Source organism: Eriocheir sinensis, chromosome 6 (assembly GCF_024679095.1).
Source record: "Eriocheir sinensis breed Jianghai 21 chromosome 6, ASM2467909v1, whole genome shotgun sequence".
Classification (NCBI taxonomy): Eukaryota; Metazoa; Arthropoda; class Malacostraca; order Decapoda; family Varunidae; genus Eriocheir; species Eriocheir sinensis.
In genome coordinates, this window is record NC_066514.1 from 21,833,562 (window position 1) to 21,857,771 (window position 24,210).

The 24,210-nt window shown below is 41.3% G+C and overlaps 1 protein-coding gene across 2 annotated transcripts in view; it reads right to left on the reverse strand.

Moving 5' to 3' along the window:
• Positions 1-712: 712 nt before the first annotated feature.
• LOC126990171 (dynamin-binding protein-like) overlaps positions 713-24,210 on the reverse strand; it is a 35,691-nt gene continuing 12,193 nt past the window's right edge. For both annotated transcript variants that reach the window (XM_050848728.1, XM_050848732.1), the window contains exons 5-13: positions 23,676-23,797; positions 22,815-22,951; positions 22,053-22,183; positions 21,238-21,483; positions 18,475-18,630; positions 10,423-10,614; positions 9,542-9,691; positions 7,647-7,769; positions 713-4,426 (exon numbers count right to left, since the gene is read on the reverse strand). In XM_050848728.1, the coding sequence (XP_050704685.1) occupies positions 4,247-4,426; positions 7,647-7,769; positions 9,542-9,691; positions 10,423-10,614; positions 18,475-18,630; positions 21,238-21,483; positions 22,053-22,183; positions 22,815-22,951; positions 23,676-23,797 (1,437 nt within the window). In that variant the 3' untranslated portion in view covers positions 713-4,246. The remainder of the gene's footprint in view (positions 4,427-7,646; positions 7,770-9,541; positions 9,692-10,422; positions 10,615-18,474; positions 18,631-21,237; positions 21,484-22,052; positions 22,184-22,814; positions 22,952-23,675; positions 23,798-24,210) is intronic.

Consider the following 24,210-nt stretch of genomic DNA (forward strand, 5'->3'; position numbering starts at 1 on the left):
TACAAATGAATGTTGGGGTCAGGAAACACGGTGAGAGTGAGGTGTGTGAAGTCGTCGGTTTGGGCAGACAACGAGGATGGGGCGTGGCCAAGCATGAAGGCTACAGGAGTTGCCAACGAGTGATTTCCTCCCGCCTGTATGACGATACCTTCTCTATACTTGCCTTGGGTATCTCAGCAGGGCCCGGCTTCAAAGGGGGCCCGGCCGCCCGGGCATGTTGATATTTAGGGGCCCGGAATTACTTGCAGCACCAGGGCCCAAATGGTAGCTCTATCTGGCGCTGATGACGATCATAATTTTTAACTGTGTAACAGGGCTGTGTGTAATACCCTGGGATCTCAGGGGGCGCAACCTTTACTCATTTGACTGAATTTACCTGAAACATAGGCTGATAAAGTAGACTTGATAACTTTTCCCGCGTAGTTGAGTGAACGGTAGCTGCCACCACCCCACGATCTGTGGACCGAACCACAGCTCATTGAGCTCAATGAGGAGAAAATAACTCGATAAGAGACTGAATGATTACACTCAACTACGCCAGAGGTGAGGAACGTACTGCTGAACAATTGATTCTTTGAGGTAGCGTGAACTCTTAAAGAGGGAGGAGGACGTGAAGGTACTGTTTCCCGCGTTACCGTCCGGCCAACACGCTTAACCATAAGACTAAATGAAAGGACTAATGACACAAAATAATTATATAATTACAAAGGGGTTTAATGTAAGAAAGTTTACAATAATGAAGATATACTGGTGTAATAATAGAACACAATATTAATGAAGCCTTGGCGGCCCTAAAACAGGGACGCTCCCAAGGGGGGTGAGACAACGAACTTGAAAGTCCTCTCCCCTCTCTCTAGGGCAGGGGTTCCCAACCTGGGGTACATGTACCCCCAGTGGTACATTTGCACTTCTCAGGGGGTACATTGGGTCCAAGAGAATAACCAGTACTGTACAATACATGGTGTTGTAATCTGCATTCAAATTGCACAATGTCGTGTTTTTTTTCAATTTCCTCATTTTAAATAAGCAAAACAACTATTTAAATTATACCATCAGTCTACACATACAGATATCATTATAAAATAATATTAAAATATTACAATTTCGTTATTTTTATCCTATTTTTTTAGGGGTACACGGGAACCTATAAAAATGCCCAAGGGGTACAGAGGAACAAAAAGGTTGGGAACCCCTGCTCTAGGGGGATTATCATGAGGGCGCGACGTTGAACCATCCCAAATACCTGCACCCATCATTTCCACATAAACCACAAAACACACACACTGACACACAGCTAGCAGTCGGGTGTGAAATCCTCTCCCCTCTCTTTAGGGGGATTATCATATGAGGGGACGACCTTATCAAGACCGTATTGACTCATCTCAAATATATCTTTAAATCTTGCCTGCACCCATCATTTTCACGTCCACTACACAACACACACACTGACACAAAGCCAGTGGCAGCGGATTGGGACTGTCACCTGGCCCAAAGATACACATGGTGATGCAGAAAAATTCTGGCTTTCAGTGTACGATCAAAGGGACGCCTCAGGAGATCAAGATTTCCAGGAAATAGGGAGGTTTGCTTTGTTTATGCTACCTCCTCCAATCAGCAATGCCTCTGTTGAACGAGTATTCTCCTAGATGAATCTACTAAAAAATAAGTTAAAAACAGGATGCAGCATACAAGTTTAGAGAATACTTTACATATACGTGCGTATATGCAAAGACATGACATATGCTGTCATAAGTTTCTTCCCACAGAGGAAATGTTAGCAATTTTCAACCAAGACATATACTCTTCAAGTAGTGATGATTATGATAACCATATTGATATAGCTATTGAATAAGACTGTCTATGACTGACTGCATCTGAAACAAGATTTTCTATATACCCTATGTATATACATGATATATCCTTTACAGAAAATTATATATATATATATATATATATATATATATATATATATATATATATATATATATATATATATATATATATATATATATATATATTTATTAATTTATTTGTTATCTTTATTATTATTAATAGAATTAGTATTATAGGTTTGAATAAAGTATGTCTTCATTTTCTACCTTTCTCGTTTTTAGCGCAACATGCATGTTTTTAATAAAAATATCCCCAACGAAATAAAAAAATAAAATAAAAATATTGGGCTCCTTTTGGTCGGTGCGGGTTTTGCGCTCGTTTTGGCACAGATTCCACATTTCATGCACATGTGCGTAGTTTTCATATTGGTGAGAATGCCCTATGTATGTATAACCTGAATATTATTTTGAGACTCCATTGACGTCGTATTTATATACTAATATAATTTCTGTATGTACAATATATCACTTTCATTTTTTCCGTGCGCAACATTTTTTTTTCAGTATAAAACAATATATCCACAATTTATGGACCAAACTGTCTACGTGCACGAACACTGATATGGACGGAAAATTCTACACCACCTGATTATCACTTGTGTTTTTTCTGTGAGGTCAGCAACACAACATCCAGTTGCTGACATTCGTCCAAGCCTCAACTATAGCTTGGAGGTACCTTCAGTTCAAACCAAGCCGTCACTTGAGAACACGGCGCTCACTTCAAGGATCAGAGAGATGATATTTCGCTCGGACGTCATTGTTATGATGTCACAGGAAACGATGACGTCACGCTCGTATCTCGTGCGCACTGGTGCCCAAAGCCATGGCGAAAGTATGGGAAAGCCCTTTCTGTTATGTTATTTCAATGCAGCAGAATATTAAACTAGTACAGAATGAAAGTTTTGGAATAGGCTGGAACATTTATGCACCAAATCGAGAAAAATATCCAAGAGAACAACAAGAAATGCTGAAGTTGAGCTGTCACAGATGCTGTATTTCGTCCATACTATACTATATGTGTTTCATATTTCCTTCTTGTATCCCTACCAAAATATCGGTGACTAAAGCAGTAAGGAAGTAAGGAATGCCGTGCCTTATAGTGATGCAAAAACTGGCCTAGCCTACTAATACATAATGTGACATTTGCCTCACTAAATTTCCAGGAATTTTAATGTTTCCAGCAGAACTCAACAGTGGTACGCATAGATTTATAAAACTATTACTACTTTTTTCTAGATACACTCCCACAACATCAAAGAGAAAATAGTTATAATTAAAGTAACTCTGCACATTATTCTTCTAAGGCAGCTGATTTATTATGATACCAATTTGAGAACCCAGCCCCTAGATGGTGTGACAAATTTGGTGGTATAATTATAAAGATGGTGCAACGCACGTACAGAGAATGTTAACTGTTAAACAGTTCATGTGACTATGAAAGTCTATTGGCACATTTCCTGTCCTTAGTGACTCCCTGTAATTCAGTGTGAGAGGCTTGCCCAAAGCAAATGCGCAATCAATCAATCAATAAATCAACATCAATCAGTAGCTCTGAATTGAGCCACTGGCACCTGTAAATGGCACTGGAGGAGGGCCTGTACCATCATCTGGGACGTGCCGCCACTCGCCTGTCCCTGCACTCGACACAACACTCGCCCCGCCACCGCCAGTCACCTTCATCTTCACTGCTTCACTATACACACCTGCATGTGGTTTTGATGGAATATGTACAGATGGTACAGCCCCTGGCTCCAGTGCCCTTGTAGCCTTTAGTCCCCAAGTGGCACCATCACTCCTTGGAGAATAATCACTTTTTAAGAAGTGACGAGAGCGCACGCGGCATTTCTGGCGTCATATTTATCCGCCCGTCGACACGCTATTTTCCACTTTCGACAGGTTTTCTTGTCTCTGGGGAACCTGTAAAACCTTAGGCCACTCTTTCCTTAGTTCCTTGTGCTGCTGGAACACCCAAACACAGCACAAACATCCATTTTAGCTTCTTAAATAAGGGGTTTGGGCTCCAGTGGGCACCAGTTAAGCAGCTGGCGGGCGTGACGTCACAGATACGGTGCGTGATGGGAAAACAAATGCTCAGTGAAATATCCTCTCTCTCTCTGATCCTCGGCTCACTCCACATTCTCCCTGTACACGTATAAATCTAAACTCTTGTTAAATTTTGGAATAAAGTATTTTTTTTATAAAATGAAGAGTTTAATAATATCACGTTCCGATAAATGTAAAATTCACCATGGCTCGGCTTTCCCAAAGAAGACAAATTATTTCCTGGGTGGCACTCATTTTTACCATCTTGGTGCGTCTTCTAGATTATGTCTTACATCCTTCCTTGAGCAAGATTAGTCCAGAATATAAGGGGTGAGGTAGGATGCTGGAACATAACCCTTCTTACCACTGTCTGCCTTAACAAACCACCATTCCTCAGAACTGTCCTTGAGGAGTGGCACCACCTTCTGGCCAGGCATCAGGGTGAGTTGAGTGTCATCCTCTGCTGCATAGGTGTACAGAGCTATGTAGGCCTGTAGGTAGAGGGAAGCCTTTTGTTAACATGTGCTCCAATAACTCGGTCGATCATAAGGGTTACAGCCATAATGTTAAGATCTTTCTGGCTCGAATATCAATGTATGTTATCAAGAATATTTAATAGGGATAATCCAACTTTATTTCATTAATACCACTCTTACATTTTCTCTGCAGACAATCAGCCTACCCTCCCTCTCGCAGGGTGGCAGTGACTTTAGGGCCGTTCAAAAGTTGTGTAACATTAATAAAAAAAATAAAAATAAAAAATCACCCCCCTACTTCTCGAAACTTTCTGAACACTCCTCCAACTACCCCATAAAATATTATATAACCAACTACATCTACAGTCTTTTGATTGATTATATATGGTAATTTTCTAACAAAGTTTTTCGTTCATGATTAGTCGTCTAATATGAAGAGCAGAAGAAGTTCTCTGATAAATATAGTAGTACAAGTTTTCTGATTATGAGTAGTATTAGTTTGCTAATAATTTGCTGCTCAGTTTTGTTACAGTGTTTAGGCGAGGTCAGGTTGTTTGGAGGTGACAGGGTAGCCAGAGGAATTTTGCAGAGAGAGAGAGAGAGAGAGAGAGAGAGAGTTGTCTTCTGCTCGTCCCATGCAGTCACTTCCAAGAAGCAACCACAACTGTAAGAACCGTGTAACTATGTAAATTAACTACCCGGGACAGCAAACATTTTTGTGAGGTGCATTAACCGTGTTTACTGTCCTGAAAATAACATTAACGAAAACAAACACAACTGTTAGTCGAAAAACAGCTAACATTCTGATATGAAGAATAGTTTTCTGATATGAAGAATAGTTTTCTAATATGAAGAATAGTTTTCTAATATGAAGAATAGTTTTCTGATATGAAGAATAGTTTTCTAATATGAAGAATAGTTTTCTGATATGAAGAATAGTTTTCTGATATGAAGAATAGTTTTCTGATATGAAGAATAGTTTTCTAATATGAAGAATAGTTTTCTGATAAGAAGAATAGTTTTCTAATATGAAGAATAGTTTTCTAATATGAAGAATAGTTTTCTGATATGAAGAATAGTTTTCTAATATGAAGAATAGTTTTCTAATATGAAGAATAGTTTTCTAATATGAAGAATAGTTTTCTGATATGAAGAATAGTTTTCTAATATGAAGAATAGTTTTCTGATATGAAGAATAGTTTTTTAATATGAAGAATAGTTTTCTAATATGAAGAATAGTTTTTTAATATGAAGAATAGTTTTCTGATATGAAGAATAGTTTTCTAATATGAAGAATAGTTTTCTGATATGAAGAATAGTTTTTTAATTTGAAGAATAGTTTTCTGATATGAAGAATAGTTTTTTAATATGAAGAATAGTTTTCTAATATGAAGAATAGTTTTTTAATATGAAGAATAGTTTTCTGATATGAAGAATAGTTTTCTGATATGAAGAATAGTTTTCTAATATGAAGAATAGTTTTCTGATATGAAGAATAGTTTTTTAATATGAAAAATAGTTTTCTGATATGAAGAATAGTTTTTTAATATGAAGAATAGTTTTCTGATATGAAGAATAGTTTTCTGATATGAAGAATAGTTTTCTGATATGAAGAATAGTTTTTTAATATGAAGAATAGTTTTCTGATATGAAGAATAGTTTTCTGATATGAAGAATAGTTTTTTAATATGAAGAATAGTTTTCTGATATGAAGAATAGTTTTTTGATATGAAGAATAGTTTTTTAATATGAAGAATAGTTTTTTAATATGAAGAATAGTTTTCTGATATGAAGAATAGTTTTTTAATATGAAGAATAGTTTTCTGATATGAAAAATAGTTTTTTAATATGAAGAATAGTTTTCTGATATGAAGAATAGTTTTTTAATATGAAGAATAGTTTTCTGATATGAAGAATAGTTTTCTAATATGAAGAATAGTTTTCTGATATGAAGAATAGTTTTTTAATATGAAGAGTAGTTTTCTGATATGAAGAATAGTTTTTTAATATGAAGAATAGTTTTCTAATATGAAGAATAGTTTTTTAATATGAAGAATAGTTTTCTGATATGAAGAATAGTTTTCTGATATGAAGAATAGTTTTCTAATATGAAGAATAGTTTTCTGATATGAAGAATAGTTTTTTAATATGAAAAATAGTTTTCTGATATGAAGAATAGTTTTTTAATATGAAGAATAGTTTTCTGATATGAAGAATAGTTTTCTGATATGAAGAATAGTTTTCTGATATGAAGAATAGTTTTTTAATATGAAGAATAGTTTTCTGATATGAAGAATAGTTTTCTGATATGAAGAATAGTTTTTTAATATGAAGAATAGTTTTCTGATATGAAGAATAGTTTTTTAATATGAAGAATAGTTTTTTAATATGAAGAATAGTTTTTAATATGAAGAATAGTTTTCTGATATGAAGAAGTTTTTAATATGAAGAATAGTTTTTTAATATGAAGAATAGTTTTCTGATATGAAGAATAGTTTTTTAATATGAAGAATAGTTTTCTGATATGAAGAATAGTTTTCTGATATGAAGAAGTTTTTAATATGAAGAATAGTTTTTTAATATGAAGAATAGTTTTCTGATATGAAGAATAGTTTTCTGATATGAAGAAGTTTTTAATATGAAGAATAGTTTTTTAATATGAAGAATAGTTTTCTGATATGAAGAATAGTTTCCTAATATGAAGAATAGTTTTCTAATATGAAGAATAGTTTTTTAATATGAAGAATAGTTTTCTAATATGAAGAATAGTTTTCTGATATGAAGAATAGTTTCCTAATATGAAGAATAGTTTCCTAATATGAAGAATAGTTTTCTAATATGAAGAATAGTTTTTTAATATGAAGAATAGTTTCCTAATATGAAGAATAGTTTTCTAATATGAAGAAAAGTTTTCTAATATGAGGAAAAGCTTTATGATATGAAGAGGAGTTTTCTGGTATGAAGTAAAGTTTTTGTGATATGAAGAAAAGTTTCCTGATATTAAGAGAAGTTTTCTGTTATATAAAAGGAGTTTTCTGATATAAGGATAAGGTTTTTCTTATATGAATAATTGCAGTTTCCTTATACATAAAGAGAAGTTTCTGACATAAAGTAGTTTTCTGACAGTGTAACGAATAGCTAGTTTACAGAGTTGAGGTTTCAGACTGTGACCTCTCTGCTCCTATTCGAAACAGGGTCATTCATAGTGACTTTATTGATAAGACTCGTGTTTTACCTCTGGCTGAGGAAGAGGGACGTGAAAGGCTGAGGTTTTGCGATTGACAGGAGGGTGCAGAGTTGTAGTGGAACCTTTTAAGTACTCAGCAGGGAGGCTCTTCCGCCTATTTTTCTTTGCAGTCTGTAGAATAAAACACGGTAATAATTTTAAAGAACAGTACAATGACGGCTCCCTGAAACATTACTTGCTTATTTATAGGACTTTGATCATACAGAGGTAAATTATTTTTTTCTACCACTTAGAAACTTACAAGTAATAAAAAGTAATAAAAAAGGGAAGCTTAACAGGGACAATAACATTTAAACCTTTGGGGGTCAGGTATCAAAACAGACTCGTGTAAAAAGGAGGCAAGCTACATCCACCAGGCGACGCATGTTTTCGAGCAATGTGATAACATAATTATTAACGTGAGAGGTGGCTGAAGGCTGGCACCACTAACGACACGGAATCGTTAACCCGGTAGCAGCGTCGGGCCAAATTTGTGGCTTTACCGTGTACCAGCGATGGGCCAAATCTCTGCCATGCATAAACTGATCACATATGCGTTGATATATATTGTTACGGCTGCCTGAGGTTCCCGCCAGGAAGTGACGTCACCGAGCGGGAAGGCCTGTGATTGGGGCGCGCACGAGGCCCTTGGGGGACGCCGGCGGGCAGTTGGATTCGAACCTCGGTCGGGACCTGAGGCTCGTAGCGTGGCGGTGCACGGACCCCCTTGAAGAAAGTGCCTGGAATTGGCGGTGTTTGGGTTTGTGGACTTTATTAGAGGGTTTCGACGGTCAACAAGTGGCCGGACCCCGGTGGAACAGTGTGGGAACTGTGACAAAGGAAATAAACCACGTTAAACCGGCGGATTGTGTTTCTCTGAGCCCGCCGAAGTGGAAGGGGTTTGCTTTCTCCACAGTAAAGTGCACTGGTAGCCAGAGGCTGGATTTCACGCACGCTGTCGCTCTCGGAGGAAAGACAGGGTGGCACACACGCCTGGGAGTCGCACCTCAGGGGACCAAGGACCCGGAAGTAAAGTGAGTAGCCCATCCAGACGTTGGACGCCAGCCACAAGGAGCGGTGAGTCTCCTGGGGACGCTGACGGGGTTTTCGAGCGCCTGGGTGAGGTTACAGGAAGGTTACAATATTATGAAATGGTTTGCGTGAGCGATTATTCTTTCTCTTTATTTTGCTTAGAGGGGCCTTTAACCTAACCTAACGTAACCTAACTTAACCTAACCCAACCTAGCCTGACCTAACCTAACAAACATGACCCCCACAGCTACCGGGTTAAGGCTAGCTCAAGAAATCATGAAACACGCCTTACTAAATAATTAACAATGATTGTGATACCTTCTAACACAAATAAAAAAAAAGCATGATGAATATATACTTTATATAAAATATACTTAATAACACTGAGAATCTAAGTCTATACACTAAGTCAAGTCATACGCAAGTTTGTGGGAGGAGACACGGCAGAGGCGTGGTTTATGTGTGACGCTGCTTGGAGCCAAACTAGAGAATGTAGAAACAGGGATTTGGAGAAAACGAAGAAAGGTGGACTAATTTAAATCAATCACTTCATCATGCCCTCCCTCACACCCCACACCGCCGTTTGTAGGAATTGGAATTACAGTCACGCAATAGCACAATAAAAATATATATTTCTTCGTCAGTGGCTTGCCTGAACGCGCTGTGAAAGAAGGCGAGAATGGACATCCAGAGTGCACATACGGCCCCAACTTTAGTCACCCCTGAACTGGCGAGTATTTTTTTTTTTTAGCTTCAAGTGACGTCATCCCGCTGCTCCGCCCCAAAACCGCCTCCTGCGCGTACCGGTCGCAGTTTTGAAGCAGTGACTTGACTTGGTATATATAGACTTAGCTGAGAATAAGGAAACTTACGGTCTTCTTCCTGATGGTGGCGGTTCCTGCGGGGTCCTTGCTGATATATTTTTTCTGCAGATTTTGTGGTAGAAGTGTTAGCAACCACTCCACCTGTTTCTGTGCTGTTTCCTGTGCAGCTTCCGGAGTGGTGTAAGGGAAACTGTCACCCTAGAGAAGGAGAAGGCGGCCAAGATTAACTTTATACACTCCTCCTAATTTAGGACAATTCAAGTAAGCTGATGAAGTTTTCCTTTCATATCTCGTTTCCTATTTAACGAACTGCTTTTCTGTCGTCATATATGTCTTGTACTAACCCGCCCCGCTCCACACCGCGTACCCTCGCCGCCCCACGCTGCGTGCCGAATAAATTAGAATCCTTAGGGGGACTCATAGAAGCAATAACTAGCTAACTAATGGGGGGCATATGTCCAGGGGGGCGACGCTTCATTCGCTCGCCGTCCGTACTCACGACGGTCCATTCGACCAAGCTCCCACGCAGTTGCAGCAGCAGAAGTAATGGATACTTAAAAAATGCTTTAGAATGTTTAATTTTAGGGCTTTTTAGGATATTTTTAATCCTATTCTGTTCATTTGTTGCAACAGATTGTTGCATGTTGCATCAAAGATGAAGCCCGTGCGGGCTCTTTCCCCAGTATCCCTAAACCATGTTAAAAGTAGACGACAGACAGGCATAATTACCAAACGCATAATATTCTATGCAACAAATCTGTCAGCGCTACCAGCAATCAAGGAGGCAGTGGATAGAGAGTAGATTGTTGCTATATGCTGGCGAATTTTAACAAGGCGAGCAAAAATATCGGAGAAATCAACATAAACAGGTAATTGATATATAGCAAACATTACGGCCCTGAACTATTCTTTCTTGCTGTAAGGCATACCTGTGTTAGCTGCAGGTAAATACGTGCCATTCGTCCCTGCAGGTAGAGGCGGGCAGCACCGAGGGCGTGGAAAGCTGTGATAACCACCATCTGGCCGTTGAAGTTCAGCACCGGCAGTTCAGTCAGAAGAAGAGTTTGAAGAGCCTCGTAGGCTTTCACTTTTTCTTGCTTTTCACATACTTTGGTATGAACCTAAAAAACAAAAATTAAAATCATTATTTTGCTTGTTTATTTTGTATAAATCAAACAAACGGGATGACGAGGGCATAGCCTGGGACACGTTGCCTCGCCCACTATGACACCATCCATAGTAATATGCATTTTGCAAATATGGTAGTGAGGCTGATGATAGTCTCGAATTTTTTATATGATCATAACCATAGCTGGGCACGATAACATAAAACCTTATTCCCGATAACCGATAACTGATAATGAAAAACCTTATCGGTGATAACCGATATTCGTTAACTGGAGACACAAATATAGGCGATAACCGATAACCGATACCCGATATAAATTCACAATTCCGATACTAGCTAGCAATAAGTCCGATAGGCGAAAACGACACTATATTGATATTTCAAATAAAAACAAACAGATGAATTCAAATTTTCATTGTCTGAATTTTAGAAAACTTACAAAACCTGAAACCCACACGTTGACACGTACATATGGACGGTAATACTAGAAACGCTGGATGACGGTTGTGTATTTAGTCCCCCACCATCAAAAGCTGGCGCTTTTGTTTACAAACACTGGTCTCTCGTGAACTGCGCATGCTCAGACCAGCAAGCGTAGACCTGTACAGTCTCACAAAGCTTTTTAACCGTAATTAAGAGTTCCTGGAAGGCTGAATCAGACATACAGTACCACTACCACCATCCTCGCTGTTTCTAAAACGACACTCTGTACGAGTTGTATTTATATGTACAGAGTGTCGTTCTAGAAACAGCGAGGATGGTGGTACTGTATGTATGATTCATCCTTCCAGCAACTTTTAATGTATTAAAAGGCTTTGTGAGACTGTCCAGGTCTACGCTTACTGGTCTGAGCATGCGCAGTTCACGAGAGACCAGTGTTTGTAAACAAAAGCGTCAGCTTTTGACGATGGGACACCAAATAACACAACACCGGGTGCCTTCAATACCATGGTATGCTCACAAACGAATATGGAATATCAAATTTGAGGCAGTGAATAATAATTTTTTGGGCAAAGTTAAATGATTTTACTCTGATATATTGATTTTTGAGTCTAACATAAAAAAAATAACCTAGTGTTTAATGTTAATGATCTAAGTATGAAATCTCTTCACCAAAGATATTTCATACCCCGAAGGTTTTTCATACAACACCGGGCGCCCGGTCCACGCATGCGCAGTAGGGAGGAGACAACGTTTTTTTTCTGAGAGGCGGAAAAAAAGTAGCGATTATCGCTGGTTTGGTTACAAAAGTAACGAAGATACCGATATATATTTAAATAAGTAGTGGATGGCCGATAACCCGATTTTGTTATCATCGATAAAGTATCGCGATAACTTATCGCGATAATGCCCAGCTATGGTTGCGCCTACGTGCGCAACGACATCACTTGCTCTCGTGCCCACAACCTTGACTCTTTTGAATTTTCTACCATCTGGCTAAGACTTCATTGTCATTCTATTACTAAATATATCTGTGCTGTTTATCTCTCACCTAACTCTACTAACTATGTAAAATTCTTTGACTATTTGAACTCTAAAGTGGAGCACATCTTGACCCACTCTCCCTTCGCTGAAATCTCCATCCTATGAGATTTCAATGTTCACCACCAGCTTTGGCTTTCATCCTCTTTCACTGACCATCCTGGTGAACAAGCCTACAACTTTGCTGTCCTCAGCGACCTAGAGCAGTTGGTCCAGCACCCTACACGTATTCCCGACCGTCTTGGAGACCGGCCCAACATTCTAGACCTCTTCCTTACCTCTAACCCTTCTGCTTATTCTGTCAGACTGTTCTCTCCGTTGGGCTCCTCCGATCACAATCTTATTTCTGCATCCTGTCCTATCGCTCCTGTACACCCTCTGGACCCACCGAAGATGCGATGCTTCTGGCATTTTGCTTCAGCTCGGTGGGACGACCTGAGGATATACTTTTCCGATTTCCCGTGGAATGATTATTGCTTCCAGGATAGGGACCCCTCTGTGTGTGCTCAGCGCATCACAGAGGTGATTGTCTCTGGAATGGAGGCATACATTCCTCGTTCTTTGTCTACTCCTCACGCTAAAAAGCCTTGGTTTAATCACGCTTGTTCTCGTGCTGTCAATGATAGAGAGGTAGCTCACAAAAGGTACCAGAGCCTTCAAACTAATGCTAATTATGAACTTTACATTTCTGCCCGGAATCGTGCCGAATCTACTCTCCGACTAACCAAAAACTCTTTCATTAATAGAAAATGCCAAAACCTTGCTTTCTCTAACTCTTCCCGTGACTTCTGGCATCTAGCCAAAAACATCTCCTTCAACTTCACTTCTTCATCTTTCCCTCCACTCCTCAGTCCTGATGACAACACTGCCGTCTCATCTATCTCTAAGGCTGAACTCTTCTCTCAAACTTTTTCTAAAAACTCCACTCTGGACGATTCTGGACATATTCCTCCTACTCACCCCCCCCCTCTGACTCCTTTATGCCTGTTATAAAGATTCTTCAAAATGATGTTTTCTATGCCCTCTCTGGCCTCAATCCTCAGAAGGCTTATGGACCTGTTGGAGTGCCTCCTATTGTCCTTAGAAACTGTGCCTCCGTGCCGTCACCCTGCCTGGTCAAACTCTTTCGCCTCTGCCTGTCAACATCTACCTTTCCTTCTTGCTGGAAGTATGCCTTCATACAGCCTGTGCCTAAGAAGGGTGACCGTTCCAATCCCTCAAACTACCGTCCTATAGCTTTACTTTCTTGTCTATCTAAAGCTTTTGAATCAATCATTAACCGGAAAATTCAAAAGCACCTTTCCACTTCTGACCTTCTATCTGATCGCCAGTATGGGTTCCGCAAGGGGCGTTCTACTGGTGATCTCCTAGCCTTCTTAACTGACTCTTGGTCATCCTCTTTTCGTCGTTTCGGTGAAACCTTTGCTATTGTGCTGGACATATCAAAAGCTTTTGATAGGGTCTGGCACAAATCTTTGCTATCCAAACTACCCTCCTACGGTTTCTATCCTTCTCTCTGTGCCTTTATCTCCAGTTTCCTTTCTGACCGTTCTATTTCTGCTGTGGTAGACGGTCACTGTTCTTCCCCTAAACCTATTAACAGTGGTGTCCCACAGGGTTCTGTCCTATCCCCCACTCTCTTTCTGTTGTTCGTTGATGATCTTCTTTCCAAAACGAACTGTCCTATCCATTCCTACGCCGATGATTCCACTCTGCATTACTCAACTTCTTTTAATAGAAGACCCACCCTACAGGAACTTAACGACTCAAGGCTGGAGGCTGCAGAACGCTTAGCCTCAGACCTTACTATTATTTCCGATTGGGGCAAGAAGAACCTGGTGTCCTTCAACGCCTCAAAAACACAGTTTCTCCACCTATCCACTCGACACAATCTTCCAAACAACTATCCCCTATTCTTTGACAACACCCAGCTATCACCTTCCTCAACACTAAACATCCTCGGTCTATCCTTAACTCAAAATCTCAACTGGAAACTTCATATCTCATCTCTTACTAAATCAGCTTCCTCGAGGCTGGGCGTTCTGTACCGCCTCCGCCAGTTCTTCTCCCCCGCACAGTTGCTGTCCATATACAGGGGCCTTGTCCGCCCTCGTATGGAGTATGCATCTCATGTGTGGGGGGGCTCCACTCACACAGCTCTTCTGGACAGAGTGGAGGCTAAGGCTCTTCGTCTCATCAGCTCTCCTCCTCATACTGATAGTCTTCTACCTCTTAAATTCCGTCGCGATGTTGCCTCTCTTTCTATCTTCTATCGATATTTCCACGCTGACTGCTCTTCTGAACTTGCTAACTGCATGCCTCCCCCCCTCCCGCGGCCCCGCTGCACTCGACTTTCTACTCATGCTCATCCCTATGCTGTCCAAACCCCTTATGCAAGAGTTAACCAGCATCTTCACTCTTTCATCCCTCACGCTGGTAAACTCTGGAACAATCTTCCTTCATCTGTATTTCCTCCTGCCTACGACTTGAACTCTTTCAAGAGGAGGGTATCATGACATCTCTCCTCCCGAATTTGACCTTGCTTTTGGACACCTCTTTTGTTTCTTTTTAGGAGCAGCGAGTAGCGGGCTTTTTTTTTTTACTATTTTTTTCTTTTTTTGTGTGCCCTTGAACTGTCTCCTTTGTTGTAAAAAAAAAAAAAAGTAGCGGATGGCCGATAACCCGATTTTGTTATCAGTGATGAAGTATCGCGATAACTTATCGCGTAACGCCCAGCTACGCTATTCACCATTGTTCCCATCCATAAATTTATCTAACCTCAATTTGAAGCTGTCATTGTGGTTGCCAAAGCTACATACCTGTTCAACTTGTGCCACTCACCAGCCAGCCTGCCATGAACCAGTTCTTGCCTTCCTTCCTGAACTTTATTTTTTCAAACATGTACCCGTTACTGCGTGTTTTCATGTCAGTTTTCAATAGAGGTGCTTCATCTGAATCACTCTTGCTTATTCCCTTAGTCCATATAAAAACCTGAATGAAATCACTATGCAGTCTGTGTCTTTCCAAAAAATACTATTCAATTGTCTTTTTATCATTCTCTGTACGGTGAGTTCCTAAGTCACTAGATCAGTTTAGTCATTCTTCTCTGCATTCCTTCCAGGGAATCTATATCAATCTTGTGATAGGGGCATCAAAGCTGAACATGTGAATCCAGGTGAAGCCAAACTATATAGTACCAGATACAATTTAAGGGTAAATTCTGACCTCCGGTAGCTTACGCTTTTCGAAGTAAAACCCAGTTCTATTTGCTCGCATCCTGGCAGTAGTACGGTGTTTTCTGGGTCGAAGATCAGAGCTCACACGCACATCCGAAATCTTTTCGCAGCTGGATTGGTAAAGAACTGTACTTTTAAAATGTGATTAATTTGATGGTTATATCTTCCCACACTCAGGACGTTACATTTGTCGATGTTGAACTGCATCATCCACATGTTGGCCCGCTCATACAGGCCTTTTGGTTCCTCCTGAAGTACCTCAGCGTCGTAGTCAGTCAACTGTCAACTCGTAGTCTCGCAGTGTTAGTATATCACACGTTCACAAATATTCATATTTCGGTGCCTGGTTCAGTGATGATGGCAAAAAAAATATCGTGATGAAGCTTCACGAGCCATCGAATAAGGCGACTGTTAATGCGTTCACGGTGCTTTGCTCGTCGAATACAGAAATGCCGCTCAATTATAAGCGCAGGTGTTCGACGCTGACATGACCGGGTCACTGCTCTTCAGCACCGAAACGTGGATCACCAACAACCCAAAGAGACTTAAGCCCCGTTCACACTGTGCCGACTCTGGGCCACGACAATCCAGCGACTTTTGGATTTGACAAGTCGGCTCCCACGCTCCAAGAATGGGGGTATTTTTTTTATATTTTTGGCGTTTTGGTGTCGGCTAGTATGACTGCCGACGGTCGTCGCCTGTCTGGGACATTCTGCCAACGGTCATTTCCGGTTGAGGTCTGAGGAAGGTCGGAACACTACATTTCACTCTCGAATACAGAACGATTCCGTATTTTAAGGAACGGGTGGCAAACCTAGACACAACGTAAAGCCTCGGCCCATTATGGCATATATACCCCAGGACCCATGAAGATTGCTATTAAGATGTCTACGGTCAAAATACCCTTTTAAAATTCGGGGTAGAATTCGGTACAGTAAGCAAGGCTGCCGCCAAGACAGTCGCGAAGATCATCGGGAAGACCGTTGACCGACTCCTTGGCAACTGTTGGCCAGCTGGTCGGCCAACTAGTTCACAGACAGTCTGCAACTGTCATCAAGACCGTCTGCGACTGTCTACCAATCGGTCGGCAGAATCGTGGTTGTCGTAGACATGGCGCCACTTAAAATAAAGACCGTTGAGACTCGTATTGACACTAGTTGCCTTTGCCGACTCTTGTGAAAGTTTAGCATGGAACACTTTTTGGCTCTAACCCTCACGACTTGCCGACATTCCCGACCCTTTCACATCAACACCTAAGACCTCGTGTACCCTAGAGTCGTGGGTAGTCGTGGCCCATATTCGGCACAGTGTGAACGGGGCTTTAGCCCCGTTCACACTGTAGGCCAGGACTACCTACGACTCTAGGGTACACGAGGTCTTGGGTGTTAATGGGAAAGGGTCGGGAATGTCTTGAAAGAGGTCTAGAAACGGTCGTCGAACGCTAAGCGGACGTCGGGAGGGGAGTGTGAGGTCGTGAGGGTTAGAGCCAAAAAAGTATTCCATGCTAAACCTTTACGGCAAGAGTCGGCAAGGGTCTGGACCATCGGTCATTTCCGGTTGAGGTCTGATGATTATAACTAGCTGAAACACCTGCAGTTGTTGTGTTCATGTTACTCACATTTGCCACAATGGCGTCTTACGCAGCACTTCTTTTTCACAATAATATATCGGGAAGGAAAGACCTGTGCCATTTACATACATAAATACTTACAAATGAGGACGAGAGTGTAGGAGTGTAAATCCACCTGTTATTACAACAAACCCAGGCGCTGTACTGCGTGGGGAGCCCACAAAAGATGTAAATCAGCCTTTATTGTGGATACCAGAGCCCGCGAAACTTTAAATCACTGAAGTCATGACGCCATATGGCACAGGTCTTCCTATCTAGGGTTAAGAAGCGGTCTAGAATGTTGGACGTATCTCCAAGGTGGTCATGGATACATGTAGGGTACAGAAGGAACTGCTCTAGGTCACCGAAGAGAGCAAAATTGTAGGCTTGTTCACCAGGCTTGTCAGTGAAAGTAGATGAAAGTCAGAGCTGGTGGTGAGTATTGAAATTTCCGAAGGTGATGATTTCAGTGAAGGGAGAGTGAGTCAAGATGTGGTCCACTTTGGAATTTAAATAGTCAAAGAATTTTACGTAGGTGGTAGAGTTGGCCGAGAGATAAACAGCACAGACGTATTCAGTAATAGAATAACAATTCAGTCGAACCTAGATGGTAGGAAATTTTGAAGAATCAAGATCGTGGACACGAGAGCGAGTGATGTTGCGAACGCAGACGCAACATCCAGCTTTGAATTGAAATTTATAAGATAGAGATAGTAGGAGGGAGCAGAGATTACTGTCGGCAGTCATAGAAACCTTTGTTTCTTTTAGGAAGAGAAGGTGAGGTTTAGAGGAGGAGAGATAGTGTTCCACAGAATGAAAATCAGTTCAAAGACCTCGAATGCTGCGGAAGTAGATGAAGAAAAAGTTGAAAGAGCAATCAAGACCCCTCTTGTCCCTGTAGCCAAAAGTGGAGTCCGATCTGGGTGAATTTTTGTTTCGTCCCAGATGAAGACCCAGAAGGCATTGTAACGTTTTGCCATGCTTAATTTTGATATATTTTGAGGAAATGATGTGTGTGTTGCGTGTATGTAGCGTAGTGTGAAAAGTAATAGAATTTATCTTTAGAGAGGATGCTGAACTACTCTCTGGTGTTAATGAGACAACAGGGAAACGGAGAGTGAAGACACGGGAGGGTGTTTGATAGGCTTGCAGCACCCACCTCGCCCTCCGTACATACCTCACCGGGATGCTTTACGCCTGGTGCTCCAAGTGTATATCTGATTGATTGATAGTTTATTGTTGCAAGTAAAACCACAAAGGAGAAGGGAGGACTCTTCCTTTTCTACTGACGTGTTTCATAATTTACAACATAACTTTAATATTCTTCAGTAAGTAAACTGACAGATTATTCAATGTCAATAAACATATAAATCAAAATACCAGTACTTTATTTCAGTAAATAGGCAATATAAACTATCAGGAATTTCTGATCTGATTTGACTCACAATTAGGTGGCCAAGAACCGCATGGCTCAGGAAAATGAATCAATATTCTGACAGTTTCTAAAAGCTAAAAAAGTACTCACACTGCTGGTGCTTTCATGTTTCACAGTATGCTTAGCTTGAGCAGCATCATAATCAAGCTTTTTGAGATGACGCTTCTGAATGAGCCGTGCAGGGACCTCGCACAGTGTAGCCAGCTCTGTTGCCGGGCGTAACACTCGCTGGGTTATTTCTTTCTCCTGCCAAAGAACAATGGGACAGACATCGCCAATTAAGGTATTTTTTTGCATGAACCAAATTTTGAGTGTTAATGATGTACGATAAGTTCTCTCTGAAATGTTGTAAATATAATGATTGAAACTATGAAATATAACTGCCTATCTAGTTGAGCTCTAATTATTCGTTTTTTTTTTTAGTCCTGGATCTCTTAAAGTACATAAAATAAATATGAGAACTTAATTTCTATGATAATGACATTTGTCCACATTTCCATTACAAAACTCGACGCAATATTTTAAACATCTATCCCCTGTTCTTCAATACGACCCAGCTGTCCTTTTATACATCAAGGGGACATCGCTAGCCGTTCTTAATGAAATAAAAAATCAGTTTATTTTTCCCTTAAAGCTAGCTGAAGAGCTCTACACTTCAATGGGTTATTTTGGTTCCTCGCGCATTTCACTGCTGACTCCCGTAGCCTTTAACCCGGTAGCAGCGACGGGCCAAATTTGTGGTTTTAACCCCCTGGATGCGGATTCCCTACAAGAAGACATCACCAAGCTACAGGAGTGGAACAAAAAGTGATTGCTCCAATTTAGTGAAGAAAAATGTGAGGTCATGCATCTTGGGGAGGGGAAATCCAGCACCCCAATACCACATGGGAAACACTCCATTACCTACCCACCACAGAGGCACAGAAAGACCTGGGAGCATATGTTACCAGGCTACCAGTGAAGGCGAAATCCGTGCCAATCGCAGCGGACGGGTTAAACGGCTATTTAATGGGCTGCGGGGTGCGTATCCCAATATATCTGCATAAAATTTGCTTTTATGTAAAAAGGCTCCCAAAACTGGAAAAAATCGGTCTATATATGATTTTTAGTTGCCAGTGACATGTTGCTATTGTCTTGGCCACATGGAAGGAGACAATGAGATGAGGAAAGTACCTCTACTGCTCTTTGAGAAACGCCTACTCATTTACCGTATTTTCTTGATATCTGCTCATCTACAATACCAAAGCGGTCCAAAAGTCATATGACGTTACACGAGCAAGTCAAGAAATATTGGAAAAGGCGGAAAGAGAAGGAGAGCCAGCAAAAGGACAGCAAGAGGTCGCACATGAATCAAATCAATCTACGACACAGTCAATCCATGATTATAAAGGAACGTTCCCTAAGTTGGCAGTACTGCACAGAAGAAGGCATGCTACTCCTAATGTTAACTATGGAGCTGGGGCGGTATTCTCAGACGCTTCCACCTCGCACATCAACTATTTTCAGAGGTCAAAATGGAGATTAATTGGGCTTTCATGAGGATTTTTTCACATTCATGGTACAGAGGAAGAGTTAAACAACCACCAGGGCCATTAACCCGGTAGCAGCGACGGGCCAAATTTGTGGCTTTACCGTGTAGCAGCGACGGGCCAAATTTGTGCCATGATATAAACCCCCAAAAAATAGATGATACATAAACTGATCACAAATGCTTCGATGTATATTATGAAATGGTTTGTGTGAGGGATGATTTTTTCTCGCTTAGAGGGACCATTAAGAAACATGATCCCCGCTGCTACCGGGTTTTAAACTACCCCTGAAAATGCCCGAAACGCCTGCGAAAGCCTTATCAAATATGTGTAATTGGGCGCCGAAAAGTTTGAGAATACGGGTCCTGGAGAGTTCTAGGTAACTACAGTGCAGGGAAGGAGCCCACCATTGGACAATTTGCACCCTTACATTAGCTTCTGTACCCAAAGGCCGCAACCCCCCGGCCCACAAACAGTGACCCAGCCTGGCTAGTCCATACCATCAGCTATAAAACCCATTCCCAGTCCACCCCTTTAGTGGCGTGCTTCGGCCCCTGACACGCACAGGGAGGAGGGTGAGTAGGTGAGAGGTGAGAGGGTGAGAGGTGGACGTAAAATTATACAAAATATTTTTATGTAAGATTCTCGGGAAGAACCTATCAATGTGTGATAACATGGATGGACTGGATTTTTATTTACTGAAACACAGGCAATAAAGTTGTGAGAAAGAGAATACCAAATAACAGTTGAGCTTGTAGGCGAAATACATATCGCCCTCATGGGGAAAACATCTTATTTTGTACCACGATTCGTATATAATTTACTTTCCAAATGTCCTTTGTTAAATTTTGGCAAATAAAAAAGATTATGAAAAATATAACTCCTGTTTTTTATGAGTCTAAGTTAACGATTATACTTTTTCCGTGACCATATTTTTCCATTTTCCTGATCAATAACAATATTGGGTAGGCGGTGGCTGAGTGGTAGCGTGCTGGGCCCACACTGATCGCGTGATGTACGACGCGGGTTCGAATCCCCACGCTACTACCTCGGATTTTTCAGTCACCGCCGAGTGGCTTAAAAATACCCACATGCTGTCCTGAAGACCACCCATCAACCCAGACTCTAGAGGAAACCGTCCAAGTGAATCAAGGAGGAGTTCCGGGGGGGCAGCATGAGCTAAGAGAAGATGGCGCCACTATAAATTCTTACCTGCGCCATGGCGGGCTGGGGCCGAATACCATCCAGGCCCCTCAAGCAAGCCTACCGGCGCTATAGGCATAGAAGTAAAAAAACAAAAAAACATAAGCAATGAAATACTCACAAATGCCTTGAAAACCTGGTTAAAGGACTCCAATGCTGCTTGCCTCATAGCCTCTACAAAGGGCGTATGAAGCGGATATAATGACGTATGCAGGATATCCCAAAGGCCCATGGAGACGAGCAACTCGGAGGTATGTCTGAGTAACACTGCATCCAGGAGGCTTTTCGTGTGGCTCACCAGCGCCACCACTGCACTCTGCATACTGTGAAATTTGGTCTCCTCCTCTTCTAGCTCTATGCATTCACTCTGCGAAGGAAAAGGTTTTAGGGCCGGCGATCACCGCGATAGTATTTCCACGTAAAACTGTCCGATGGGGTAGCGGGTGCGGGGTTAGCCCAACACCTTGCCACACACTCTCAACACCTCTCGCTTCCTCTGCAGCCACGACTACCCCATCGGCCAGTTGCACGTGGAAAACTATAGCGTCGATCGCCGCCATTGGTAACGATCAAAACAAACAAAGTGACTGTGAAAGCGATTTATATTATCTTCAAAATAAAAAGCCTTCAGTGCTGATAAACATAAGCCAGGATTTGGGCGAATAGTCAGCGTTTAGAAGTGATGAACCTAAAGTTTCAAGTTCAGATATCGAAGTCAGCAAAGATCACTAATAAAAAGGACGAAATAACTGAGATACTCGTTAACTCCTGCGACTATAAGGTGAACACTATGGTGATGTTAAAAGCTTCTGCATTATAAAGCATGTATTCGACAGGTTCAGAAGAGCAAAACTAACGAAAATAACTCTGAACGTTGCCACTTGAAAAGGTGAAGTGAGTTATTGAAAAAAATAAAGCATCTGACATGTTCCTTACCTGACTCGTGATGCCTAGGCGCTGAGAGAGGAGAGTGGACACGCGGGCGGACTTTTTGGCCAAGGAATGAAGACTTACTCGCCGCATTTTGGCTTGCAGTGAGTGATCGTCATCTAAATGGTACTTCGACACTGCCAGACAAGGTGATCAGGGGTTTCTAATGTATCATTTATTTGTTTATTCATAAACGGGAAGATGAAAGCCAGCGTTATACATAACCATCAAAACTTTGAGTGATCATTCTTTATGAAATTATACTTTATAAATTAATGGGCCGTATTGGCTATTCAGGCAGCGCCACATTCAGCCACTCAACTCCAAGCTGTCCTTTCCATAGAGTTCAAGTTATAGACTAGAGTGCGTCTGAGGCTGTCTCCGGGATACACGACCATGGTGCCGCCATCACTCCAAGCCGATGATTGCACACACTACACTCCTACCCGATTTCAGTTTTTCTCCATGTCAAATACTAGAGTCAGGAAATCGGGTAGGAGTAAAGTGTGTGCAGTCGTTGGCTTGGAGCGGGGGCGGTACCAAGGCCCTGTATCCTGGAGGCAGCCTCAGACGCACTCTAGTACATAACTTGAATTCTATGGAAAGTACTGCTTTGACAGTTCACCGATTGGCCACGTTTGGCGCTGCCAGTATAGCCAATACGGTCCATTGGTAATACTTAATTGACATCAATTTGCTATGCTTTTTCATAATACAAAAAAATGTTCCTTTTGTATTCTAAACCCAAGAACTGCTAAAAAGTCTTACCCAAGCCCAGCCCACGTGTGTACTCATTGATCTGAGTGACTGCCTCGGTGAGATGGAGGTGAGCCTCTTGGAGGAAGGGGAAATCAGGGTGGGAGCTTGGGGTGTCCTCCAGAAGGTGTTCTAGGTACAGGGGATATCTGCAACGAAACTCATTTGGGAACGGGGAAAAAAAATGAAATAGTATTAGTTTTTGTTCTGCGGCGTCGTGACTGAGTTATTCTAGAAGCTCCTGCTGTTCCTTAATCATCAATCAATCTATCTATCTCTATCTACCTATCTATCTATCTATCTATCTATCTATCTTATAGTTTACTCTCATACTTACTATTTTTTTTTATATTTAATACTATACTGACTATTTTTAAGATGCAGAATTGGAATTGGGGAGAGTCTTTCTCTCTTTTCCTTCTTTTTCCATTGTCTTCTAAGCAGAAGAATCTAATGGCCTCACTCTCCTCTCTTTTCCAAGACTCGCGCATACCCAGATGATGGGCTAGATCAGGGGGAACAGGTCATGATAGGCAGATAGCTCACGACACCACAGCGATGTAAACAGGCTTTTAAGAATGAGATTCGGCAGTCAATAAAAAGGCCTGGACGAGCCTAAGTGCGGAGGGATGTATCTCGGAGTTACATCGTTGTAAGTGCTTTCTAAATCCGGCCTAGCTGAGGCACAAGTTAGGTTTTGGGAAGACAGGTAGCTGGTGGAGCAGAAAGATGCTTGTTCGTGTGTGTTGTCAGAGCGGTACGTGGCGGATTCAACAACGCTTAAGATCAATTTATAAAAATCTGAAAGCGTGTGTGTGTGTGTGTGTGTGTGTGTGTGTGTGTGTGTGTGTGAAAAAATCTTCCATCAGTCACCTTAGGATGCGCTGAACAGGCTTGATGAGGACAGTGCTAAGCGAGAGAATATGAGGCCGCAGGCTGTGCAGGTCCTCAGCCAGGTGTGACAGCTCCTCCTTCGCATCCTCAGACTCTTCATACTACAGATGAGTGGAAAAATACTCTGATTAACTCTTCATCCTTCATCCTACACCTTGAAAGTTTGGTGTTTACCCCTTTTGTGAGTTTGTGAGTTTTCATATTCCTTAAAATCCTTTTTAAATAATTCATCATATCAATATTGTAATTAGTATTTGTTGTAGTACTAATACAAAAATCACCGCAAAATGCATATTGGTATTGTGCTAAGTATTGGTGAATATTTATTAATGAGGATAAGTATATCTTTGCCTACAGGCATAAAGAACAGAAGTAATGTAAAGCCCCGTTCACACTGTACCGACTCTGGGCCACGACAACCCAGCGACTTTTCCATTTGACAAGTTGGTTCCCACGCTCCAAGTAGGGGGTTAGGTTTTATTGGGGTCTTGGTGTCTTACCGACTGTCTGGGAC